Below are 11,469 nucleotides of genomic sequence, written 5' to 3'. Positions count from 1 at the left end.
GATCTCTCACACCATCTGCTGCCCCAGCTGCCTGCTCCATGGAAGGATCCGTCTCGATCTACACCTTCATGGGGGAAACTCATTTCTGTTCGTAGCTGCAAACGCCCGGTCCCACCTGGGCAGGATCTCTCGTGTGCATGTGATCTTCTGCCCCTCCCCCCATGGGTGGCCTTCATGTCACACAACCTGTAACACTCCTGAAAGGTTCCTTTCGGAGAGGAGGGAGCAAGGAGGGTAGATCCGGTTAAAAGCTGGTCTTTGATCTACAGAGGTAGCAGTGTCGTAAAGCTCAGAGATGAGAAATCAGGAGGAATTGCTTCCACGCGAAGGGAAAGTGGTAGTTTAGGTATGGGGATTTCCTAATTTATTGTTTCTACAAAAGATGGCAGGGCAAAATCAGGTGTCAGTAGTTTAAGATTATATTTATAAAGTATTTATTTCTATTTACATCACAAAAACCCATACACTGGGTCCCGCCCCCGAACAATGCCTCCCCTGAGCCGGGGAGAGGCTTGGCAGCGGGCTGGTGCCAAGGCCACCGCAGCCCCTCTCTCAGAGACACCTTTCTGGGAGAAGGGACCAAACACGGCGACTGCAGTGCGCTCGCCCTCTCTCCCCATCCTTCCCTCAACCTTCTGCTTTGCCCCCCAGCGCTTAAACTACTTTTCCCAGAAGCGGTGACCAGACCGGGCACCACGTCTTCCCAAGCGAGGCAATTCCTCCCTGCCCCATCTACCTCTGGTGGGGGACGCATGCTGTTTTGGGCGGCCAGGGCACCCACATGCACATGGACGAGCCAACCGCCCGAGCCCCGCGGGATGGTTGTGCCTCACTGAGAACAAGTGTATTTGGGCTCCTTCTTCTGTCCGGTGCCCGAAATGCAGCCTACGTTGGCTGTCCCCATGCTGCCCCCAGGGCCTCCTACCAGACAGCTGCGGAGGTCAGCATTGCCACGGCGGGGAGCATGGAGGCTGGGCAGGCTGTTCCCAAAGCTGGCTGACGAAGCTCCCCAAGAGCCGGGATTCGGAGCAGCCATCCCAGCCCCACGGCTCCTCGCCCCCAAAGGCTCTGCTGTCCCCTCCTGCAGGAAGAACAGGGCTGAGGCAGGTGATTGGGCAGTGCAGAGACCAGCGTCAGGGTGGGGATGGTGGGGAGCAGAGAGGCCGGGGCTTCTTACTTTCATAGCTGACGTTTTCATACCCCACACCCCCGTTCCAGAAGTGCAATCCCACCTTCCTCCCCTACCTCCATAGGTAACTCAGTCTATGGCTGCAGCACAGCCGTGCTGGCGGGGCTCCCCACAGCCTCCTCCTCCCCAACAAACCCCACACCCATCGCTCACGTCCCTCCTCTCGTCTGTTCGTTGGTCGTTTTGCCGAGCGTGGGTGCTTCACTTCAGGGCTTCCCGAGGGTGGCCCATGCAGCTCCGGGCAGGAAGGCGGGCGCCTTCCCCCGCACATCCCCAGGCCCTGCCGGGCTTCGCTTCGCTGTCACGCATTCACAGCCAACCTTAATTTGCACAGCACGGCCACATCTCGGCCCCACCACCGCACGTCCCCGCGCTGTCCCCTGTGTTGTCGGTGCGGTGCTGGGCAGAGGCCGTCCCTCCACACCGTTTGCTCCTTTGTAAACCCGCGGGGACGCAGAGGACGGGGTGGCCGGGCGCATCGCTCCCCGTTCGGCTGTTTCCCTCGTTGGTAGGATCCCAGTTTGGCCCAACTCCTGCCTGGGGGCGAGAGGCTCCTGCGGGCTGAAGGCAGCTCCCGGCAGAGGCCTTCCGACAGGGCCGGGCCCGGTGTCTGCCAGCAACCAGACACCGCTCTGGCGGCCATGCAGGGCTGCGGGCCCGGCTCCGAGGCGTGCCTGAGGCCAGCCAACCTGCAGAGCACGCCGTGGGACCGGGCTCGAGGCCCGCAGCTCGAGGCCCGTTTCAGCCCCGCATCCTCTCGACCCCACGCGGGACCGCAGCCGTTCCCGCCCCGTTCCCGTGCCCCCTCCTCCTCGTGTTGGAGCTTCGGGCCCCGGCCGCCTGCCCGCGCGCCAGGCTTGTTCGGTTCTGAAATAAATGTGGCATTGACGCAGCCGCCTCGAGCCGTGCTTTGCTGGGGGCGCGGGGAGCACCGGGCCGGTGGGGCGGTGGGGGCGGTGGGGGCGGTGGGTTCCCTCGCGGCGCCGCCAGAGGGCGCTTCCTCATTCCTCTCTCCCCCCCCCCGACCCCCCCGACCCCCCAAAAGCCGGGCACGCGGCTGGCGCCCTGCCGCCCCGTTGGCCAGAGCGGTATTGATTGGCAGCGCAGTTCCGCTTAGCGATTGGTGAACGCACCTCCGCGTCACCGCCCCACGGCGGCGCGTCGACAAGAGCCGGAGCACTTCCGCCGCCACCACGCCGCTCTCTCGCCGGCTTCCGGCCTTCCCGCGGCCTCCCATTGGCCGTCACGCGGCGACGCCCCGCCCCGCGAGCCTGATTGGCAGGGGCGGGGCGCGGCGGCGGGGCGGGCGGCGTCGGGCCGGGCGCGGTGGATGGACCTGTTCGGGGACCTGCCCGAGCCCGGCGGCTCGGCCCAGGGTGAGGGGGCGGGGGGAGCCCGGCAGGGGGCTGCGCTGCGGGCTGCGGGTGGCCGACGGCCGGCGGGGCCTTTTCTGGAGGCGGGAGGCCGGAGCGTTCGGCGGCGCGGCCTGGAGGCCGCCTCGTCGCGGGGCTGAGGGGTGGCTCTGGGGGTGCGGCCGCCGCCCCTCCGCGCCGGGGCCGCCGCTCGTGCCGAGCCTCTCCGGTGTCTTGCAGGGAAAGAGGCCCAGGGGCAGCTTCGGCTCTTCGACGACCTCCCGCCGGCCGGCAGCGCCGACACAGGTAAGGCCCCGCCGTGCCCCACTTCGTTCCGCGTCGGCGCGCCTCCGGGCTGCAGAGACCTCCGAGCGGAGGTTGAAATGCGGCCGCCTTTAGTTGTGCAACTCGTGCCCGTTCTGAGGGGCCTGCAGAGCTTTGTTCCCCTGCAACGACGAAAGTGCTCGCTTTTTGCCTTTCTGTTGTGCTCCAGGAAAAGGAAGCTCTTTGCTCTTCGATGATCTCCCGCCGGCCGGCAGCAGCGATGCAGGTAAGCGGCTCTGTTGGCTCTGCTGGCCCGGCCTTTCCAGCCTCTTCAGAACCGATCTGTTGGTAGGCAGGGCTCTGCATGCAGCCGGATGGTTGCCAGCTCCAGGATGGTTGAGGCTGTATTGTATGGGAATGGGAAAAGGTTCTGATGCCACGGCAGCTGTTTTTAATTGACAGCTTTAGTTTGTGACCTGTGTTCTGAAGTCCATAATGAATACACTATGCTTCTTTAGAGTAACAGTGTGTGCTTCCTCGCATTCATTAACAAATGTTAATGAAAACCAAGCAAGACTCTGATCTGGAATGTTAACTGTCTGAACGTTCAACTGCAATAAAGGCCAGGAGCTAGGAAATGGTTTGTGGCCTGGGAAGAATCAGATGCCCTCTAGCCGTACCTGGCTGTACTGTGGCTGAGGAAGGGCTGTATGATTCAAGGTGACCACATCTGTGCGTGCTAGGTTAGATAGTGATGTGAGCTACCTGTCACTTAATGCTGCGTGAGCATGAGAGTGCTTCAGTGCAGGAGGACTTACTGCGGAAGTCCTGCAAATAAAACCATGCTGGGAGTTTTCAGCTGCCTGCTTTTATTCTCTTTCAGCCTCCAGCACTCCTGAGCAGGTCTCAGCAGGGAGCCATGCGAAAGGGGAGAAGAGGAAGTCCCTGGAGGAGGAAGAGAAGAATGGCAGGGAAGAACTTGTGGAAAAGAAAGTTTGTAAAGGTTTTCAGACAGTTTGAAAACAAATGTACTCAATTTATACTTTTGACATTTTGCTGAGGAAGTCCAGACTAAAGCTGAGCCTTGGTTCTTCAGTCTGCTGGCATTTGCAACCTCTTGTGTGGAGCAGACTGTGGTGGAAGGAGCCCCTCAAACTCTCTGGCCCTCTGCCTCCCTTACATGGGCCTCCTTACCAGTCTGCTGAAGTGGCAGGAGCTGGGCAGTGTGAGTGCCTTGGCATCTGCAGAGTAAGGGGTTGTGCTGCCAGCAGGGGAACTGGGTGTGAAGCCTCTGGAAGGCTTGACCTACACCAGTTTCTTTTGCCAGATCCACAAATCTCTCTTGAGTGGCTGCTGAGAAAGCCAGAGAGAGAGAGAGAGAGGCTTATTTGTGTTGACATGTAATACAGTTGACTTCAGTGCAAGTTCCCACGTGTTATGTTCAGCTTTGGGAAACCAGATGTGTTCAGTGAAAAGGAAGTTACATATTCTGGAAACAGTGGAGTTGGCTTTCCTGCTCTCACCCATTCTTTAAAGCTACGCTTTGTTTAATCTTCTGTTTCAGTTGTGCCATTCGTTCTCACCTCACCATCTGATAAGGGCCCTCTGTGATGCCCAGCAGTACTGCTTGTGTACAGCTGTCCCCCAGAACAGTGCAGGCTGCTTTTGTAGCTGCTGACCTCGTGTTACAAAGCACACTGTGCTCAGCAGAAGGTGCCAGATAGGCTGCTGCAAAGCATGGGCCGTAACTTCGCTGTGTGTTTGTCAAAGCTGAAAAGTGACCATCGATGTGAGCTGAGGCAGTGAGGGAGTTTGATTGGCTGTGTGTCTGTTTGTCTCCTTTAGGGTCAGTGGGCATTCTTGGATTGAAGGGCTACGTGGCAGAGAGGAAAGGTGAAAGAGAAGACATGCAGGATGCACACGTCATCTTGAATGATATCACTGAGGAGTGCCAGCCTCTGCCCTCCCAAGTGTAAGTGAGCCCTGACTGCCAAAGCCAGGGGATAAAGCTGTGGATGGCAGCCAGGTGTGGAGGTGAAGAAGCTCCAGCTTGCCTCACCAAAGCCTGTGGTGTGTGATGGTTTTTGCTTTAAGCAGCTGCTGCTCTTGCTTACAGGGTGCTTTGTGATGTGTGTTTGGGGCTTGTGATTGGGAAATGTGGAGCTAACCATTAGCCCTGTTCCTGAGCATGTCACAGAACTAGATTATATATAAATACCTTCCAGTGGTAGTGCAGTTAGTCACTGACCTCACAAGAACTGTGAGGGCCTGATAACTCTGGATATTGAGTTTCTGTTACCCTCACTGAAGCAGGGATGTTTCGAGACACTGATTTTAATTAAAAGCAATCAGTTTTCGCCTTGGGATTATTGCAGAGTGTGAAATCCTTACCTGTGGCAACAAGAGAGTGCTTGAAGAGGAGAGAACAAATGTTAGAACTCTGTCACCTGAAAAGCTGGATTATCTTGGGAAATAAAATATAAACGTGCATATATATTTATGTTTAAAGGAGTGCTCTCAAGTGTTGTCCTGATGCTGTGTTGAGCTCCTGAACTCGTGTTCTAAGAGCTTTGTTTGATGAAGGATCCAAGCTTCCTGTCCGTAGCGCAGTTGCAGCAAACTTCAGCCATGCAAAGAACTGTAGGGTTGCTCAGACTGATGTTTGTATAGTGCTGCACAGTTGCAGCACCTGGCAGGTGAAGTGTTTAGCTGCTTTTATGCCCAGCTGTAGCCTATAAACTACATTATACTTCTCATGTTCTGCAGAGAGGGCAGTTACAAGGCAGTGTTGCTTGTAAACCATGAAAATCCTTGACTGCCTGAGCTTTGGAACTTCTTACCTCTGCTTGTGCCTCAGAGTGCAGCATTTCTAAGGCTGGCTGAGGTGGGGCAGGATGTTATGGAACAAATGTATCCAGTCCTGCCTTCTGGCTAACAGCCCTTCTTGTTCCCTCCCAGCACACGTGTCTCATACTTTGCTGTTTTTGATGGCCACGGGGGAGTCCGAGCCTCAAAGTTTGCAGCACAGAATCTGCACCTCAACCTGATCAAGAAATTTCCAAAAGGTGAGAGAGAGGAGTGTGAGGGCTGTGGGACAAACGGCCACCTTTTGTGCTGTGAAGCTGTGGCTGCTGCTTAAGGGGATGGGTTTGTTGGTGTGCAGTTGTGCAGTTTCCGTTCCTTATTCCAAATGGGATTGTGTGCACAGAGACCATGCTGCCTCTTGGGGAAGGGAGTTGGAAGCCTTTTTTGGAATGAAAGTGCAAACAGCCAGTATTGAACCAGTAACCAAGCCTAGGATGTTCTGTTGCCAAGCTTGGCAGTGCTGCTTTGTGAGAAAAGGAAAAGTAAAAAATATCCTCATTGCAGGGGAGGGGGTTTGTCATAACTTCTGTACACGTGTTATCAGGCAGACTGTAGTGGCATGAGCCTGGGATGTTCCTCAGCTGCTGTGTGCAGGATCTGCCCAATGTGCTGCCATCTGTTCTGTGTGATGGGCTGGATATGTCTTAGCAGGAGCTTAGTTGCTGTTTTCCCTGGCAGGTGAGGTGGTCAGTGTGGAGAAAACCGTGAAGAGATGCCTTTTGGACACCTTCAAACATACAGATGAAGAGTTTTTAAAGCAGGCATCCAGTCAGTAAGTGTAAATGCTTCCTGTGAGGAAGCCTTGAGCCATGTCTTGGTGAGACACCAAGTACAGCTGTGTGCCAGGCTGTGCCTGCCTGCTTGAGCTCAGTCACAGCATGTTCTAGTCTTACCCTGCAGCGAGCAGCCTGCCAGGACCCTTTGGGCTAAAATACCTGCTAATGGCAAAGAAAGGAGCCAAAACGTAACCAAGAATCCACTCTGCACCTACCAGAGCATCCTGCTTGCCTTCTCTTTGAAGACTTAACGTGTTGCTGAAGCGATGCATCCCACACTGTGTGAGCTAGGAGCTCTTGCTGGGTTGTTGTTTTTCTTTTCCAGCTCTAATTTTTAAAACAAAACTGATAAACACAGGTACTTTGTGGGCAAAATGCCAGCCTATCTCCCTGCTGGGTTTTGAGTGTAAGCGCTCTTGTCTTGTTCTGCCTCTGCTAGGCTGACACACCAGCTGTGGTTTGTGAGTAAGTAGGGTACAAATTGGTAAGAAAATGATTGTATTTCAAACACAGGCCTTTACACTTCTTGTCTGCTTCTTAATGACACTTCTGGCACAGCTGGAGAGACTGCTGCATCTGAGATGCCCTGCAAATTTTAAGTAAATTAAAAATTGGCTGTTTCTTAAGGGACAATAGGAAGAAGTTTCCTGGAGTCTGTTACAACAGCATCACCCCTAAGGCAGTCTGTTTGGTCAGAAATGTGACAGAGCTACTGCAAAGAATTCCTGTGTAGCAGCACCTGTGTTGATGGTGACATTTCATGGTGATGCACATTTTCAGCAGCACCTTCAAAATCAGGAAAAAATGACTGAAATCAGTCTCTCAAACCTAACTTCAGTAAAGAATTGTGTTCAAGCTGGGCTTCATTATGGGAAAGATTCATGTGGCAGCTGTAACCTAAGAACCACTTCTCAGCTTACCTAGAGCTCCAGGGATACAATCTTAACTGCAGTGTCATGGTTTTATGGTAAGTATGGCAAGTAAAATACCAGGGGTGTGACCAAGTAATTGGTGTTACTGCTGAGGTGAAGGTGGGACTGAAGTGGGCAGGAAGAGCATGGTGAGAAAAAGAAGGGAAGGAAAGGCAAAAGCATGGTAACTCAGTTTCAGCCCTGGCGATTCTGGTGTTTGGTTTTGGCTTTTTCCTTGGCTGCCTGCAGGTGTAATTTACTGCGGGCTTGCTGCCTGCTCAATGTCGCTGTTTGAGTCCCCAGGCACACTGTCAGCAACTTCTCAACAGTTTTCCTCCTTGGTAATCTCTCTGTTGTTTCCTCAGAAAGCCTGCATGGAAGGATGGCTCCACAGCTACGTGTGTCCTGGCTGTTGACAATGTTCTCTACATCGCCAACCTCGGCGACAGCCGGGTAAGCAGAACAGAGATGCCCACTGTTGGCATTTTGGTTCCTCTGCAAGCTTGCTAGCTCTGCAGGGTGCGTTCTGTTGCCTGTATTATTTGCAGGCAAGTGCTGTGGGGAAATACTGCATTCTTTCAGTACTCTATGCCAGAGATCACAGTTACCTTTCAACATTTAAGCTAGCTTTTCTTTTATATATGTAGAAAGCCTTGAGTGCAAACTTAAAGCTCTCTCAAGAAGTTCTTGCTAGAGTTTTGGTGTTTACTCACGAGGTTCTTTTGTCAGCACAGGCTATTCTGTGTCGTTACAATGAAGAGAGCCAGAAGCATGCAGCCTTAAGCCTCAGCAAGGAGCACAACCCCACCCAGTATGAGGAGCGTATGCGGATACAGAAGGCGGGGGGAAATGTCAGGTTAGTCCTGAAGGTGAAAAGTGAGCAAACCTAAATGCTGGCTCAACTTTGGATGTAGAGTTTCTGGAGCTTTGCATGCCTGCTAGTGAGACCCTAGAGGTAATTTCACTGCCTATGAGTGATCCCTCAGATATCTGAGGAGTCAGTGGCCTTGTTCCGTTGGCTGATGGCTGCTGGTTTCCCAGGACTTAAAATGGTGACAGTGTTGTGCTGCAAAGATAGGAACTTATCCACGCCTGAAAGCCTGACAGCATAACATCAGCATAGACATGCTTAAAATTGAGCTGCAGAATTTGGCTTGGCTGTTAAGCTGCACGCTGTGGCACTGAGCAGAGTTCACTTGCTACTTGCAGCACCAGCTCTCCCTCCTTATCTGGCACGAGGGAGAGTATTTGAGAGGGCACAGTGTCTGTCCTCACGGCTGTGCTTCTTGTTCCTCTAAGTGCTAGCAGCTGAACCAATGTGTGGGGCAAATTGTCCTGCATGGCAGAGCACAGGAGGGGCTGCCTGTTGCTGTTCTGGTCTTCTGTTGAAACACAGTGTGCTAGATAACCCTTCTTACACAAGCCTGTAAATGCGGTCCTCTGCCTCCAGGAGTTGTAGCATAACTCTTGCTTCCCTGGCTTGCTAGGCTGAGCAGGACTCAATTTAGGGCGGAGAGAGAGAAAACAGCCTTGAATTCTCCTGACTTCATTTCTTCCTTCCCCACTCCATTTGTTTGTGTGAAAGAGTGGGAAACATGCAGAATAGGATAGAGGCTTGAAAGGCAAGGTTTGAACTTACTGGGGAAGTGAGTTTGGTTTTGTGCGAGGCAGCTGAATGGCAGTGGAGAAGAGCAAGAGGTTTGTGCACAGAGGAGACTGGGCATTTTTTCTCCTTGCACAGGGATGGAAGAGTGCTGGGAGTGCTGGAGGTTTCCCGCTCCATTGGGGACGGCCAGTACAAGCGCTGTGGTGTGATCTCTGTGCCAGATATCAAACGCTGCCAGCTCACACACAATGACAGGTAAGTCGTGCCCACTCACCAGGAGGCTGCTGTGTCCTGGCTCTCTGCTCAGCAGCAACGCCAAGCTGCTGCCTGAGCTGAGGCACTTGAGGCTAATCACCCAGAATCGAAGGATGCTCTTGCTGCTGATGTCCCTCTGCTCCTGTTCCTTACCAGCGCAGTGGGGCAATGCTGCTGCCTCACTGCCAAGACACTGAAGGCTCCTGTTGGAGAAACCAGCCTCACTGTGGCGATAATGCACACAGGCCTCATCCTGCCTTTGTGCTCTAAGCTTGTGCACCTGTCTTCAAGCAGGTGGTTAAGGCTTGAATCCTTGGATCCCTGTGCTGCCCAGGCGGTGTTCCTAGAAGCTGTGGTGCCCAAATACACCATTGCATTCAGCTCTGATTTTTGAAGATTTGAGATAATTTTCCAGCAAATGATTGATGATGATAAATTCCATTCAGGTCGGTACAGCCCTGAATGCTGTCAGAGGCAAGTGGGTGACCCCGTGCTCCTGCTTCTGGTGGGATTAAAATTCCATAGCAGGCAATCTACTGAAATATTTTAGGGGATATTCTGAGCATCGGGATCTGAAACTGCCTTCAAAGATGTGCATTGCTGTGGTGCAGGGGCTGTAGTTTTCTGTTTGGTGACTGTCTCTGGGGCTCCTGGTTAATACAAACTCCTGTGCAGGAGAGGGAGTAGAGTGCGCAGCAAGCTGTTTCCTTCTCCCCATTGGGAGCTGAGAGATAGATAGCTCTCCTCCCCTGGGGTTTTGCATCACTTGTGTTTACACCAGGAGCACAGCATTGTAAAGGGCTGCACTTAAGATACTAAGCTGTGTTGCTCTATTTCCTTGCACTTGGCTTCTTAGCAGGGCAGATGTGAACGAAAGGATCTGGGAGCTGCTCCTAGAGAAATGGTGCAGCTTCCCAGCAAGGCATGGGGACAGATTATATGGTCTTGCTTAACTGTGTGTCAATCGGCCTCCCAGGATGTCCTGATGTAGCTCTGACATGGCTCATCTAACTGCTAGCTTGTACTCTGAACTGCCTCAGCCCCCTGAGTGGTTAAAGCTGAGAAGCCTCCTGGTGCTTCTGGAGGGTGAGGGGGGTTCAGATGAGCTTTTTTGCGTTGTGTCTTTGGATTGAAACATGGATACTCATTCAAATTAAAAAAAAAAAAAAAAGGTGCAGAGGGACTTGGCTTTAGCTGGGGACTCAAAGCTTCATTCTCATAACCTGTCTAACTTCCAGATTCATCCTGATAGCGTGTGACGGCCTCTTTAAAGTCTTTACGCCAGAAGAAGCTGTGAACTTCATTGTGTCCTGCCTGGAGGTAAGGAGAAGTCATCTTGGGGGCTGGGTTTCTGATGCATTCATTTGTCAGTGCAGGAGCTGTGAAATCATATGTGACTTGCTCCCTCCAGACTAATTAGCTGAACAATGAGCAGGTGGTGCAGAAATGTACTTCTGCCAGAGGCTCCTGTCTGTTGATGCTTGTCCTTATTTAGTTTGCTTCCCTGTGCTCAGAAATGACCACGTGCCTGCACTGCTGTGCTTTGCTGGGAGCGATCTGTGTTGTCTTTCTCTCATCCCAATAGGATAAGAACATCCAGAAAAGAGAAGGGAAGCAGGAAGCAGACGCTAGATACGAAGCTGCCTGTAACAGACTGGCCAACAAGGCGGTGCAGCGAGGGTCGGCGGACAACGTGACGGTCATGGTGGTTCGGATAGAGCACTGAGAGAGGAGGGGCAGCAGCGAGGCCCCCATCTGATGTAAAGATGGGATGAGTCGGTGTGGGTCTGTGCGTGGTGGGGGGAGGGCCCTGCTGCGTGCTCCTCAGTGTAAATAAAGGTTTTTTCTAATAGTTCTAGTTCACTTGGCTAGCAGTGTTTTCTAAGCAGTTACTACAGTGGATCAGCTTGTTGGGGGAGTTTTGTGTCCTGTTAACCCTCACCCCCTTGAATGTCCTGACAAACCAAATAAATCCATTTGGTAGAGGTGCTGGTGAGAGCAGGCATCTTTGTGCACAAACTGCCACCTGTTCAAATGCTGCAGCTTTGCTTTTTGTTTCCTCGAGCTTTATATGATGCCTAGGAAGAGCTCCGAGCACCAGGGGCTCAGTGGGAGCTCCTGGCTGGGCTCTGTGTTTGCTACCTTCTGGTGCTGGGAAGGAAATCCTTTGGATCTGGAGTGTGAAGTGCTCTAAATGGCCCTGGGAGAGCAGCAGAGGTCCTGCTCCCAAGCAGGGTGTGCCTCACCAGCC

General features: G+C 53.2%; 1 protein-coding gene across 1 annotated transcript; it reads left to right on the top strand.

Annotated features, from left to right (window-relative positions):
- Nucleotides 1-2,519: 2,519 nt before the first annotated feature.
- On the top strand, nucleotides 2,520-10,944 carry ILKAP (ILK associated serine/threonine phosphatase; the record flags this gene model as incomplete). Its single annotated transcript, XM_079539680.1, has 12 exons — nucleotides 2,520-2,565; nucleotides 2,782-2,847; nucleotides 3,035-3,091; nucleotides 3,689-3,808; nucleotides 4,651-4,777; nucleotides 5,764-5,870; nucleotides 6,349-6,442; nucleotides 7,723-7,810; nucleotides 8,092-8,213; nucleotides 9,099-9,218; nucleotides 10,457-10,538; nucleotides 10,804-10,944. The coding sequence occupies 12 exons, from the start codon at nucleotides 2,520-2,522 to the stop codon at nucleotides 10,942-10,944; spliced, it is 1,170 nt and encodes a 389-aa protein (XP_079395806.1).
- Nucleotides 10,945-11,469: the final 525 nt, after the last annotated feature.

Source organism: Tetrao urogallus, assembly GCF_951394365.1.
Source record: "Tetrao urogallus genome assembly, chromosome: 9".
NCBI classification, from domain to species: domain Eukaryota; kingdom Metazoa; phylum Chordata; class Aves; order Galliformes; family Phasianidae; genus Tetrao; species Tetrao urogallus.
This window is presented reverse-complemented; position numbering and strand designations above follow the sequence as displayed.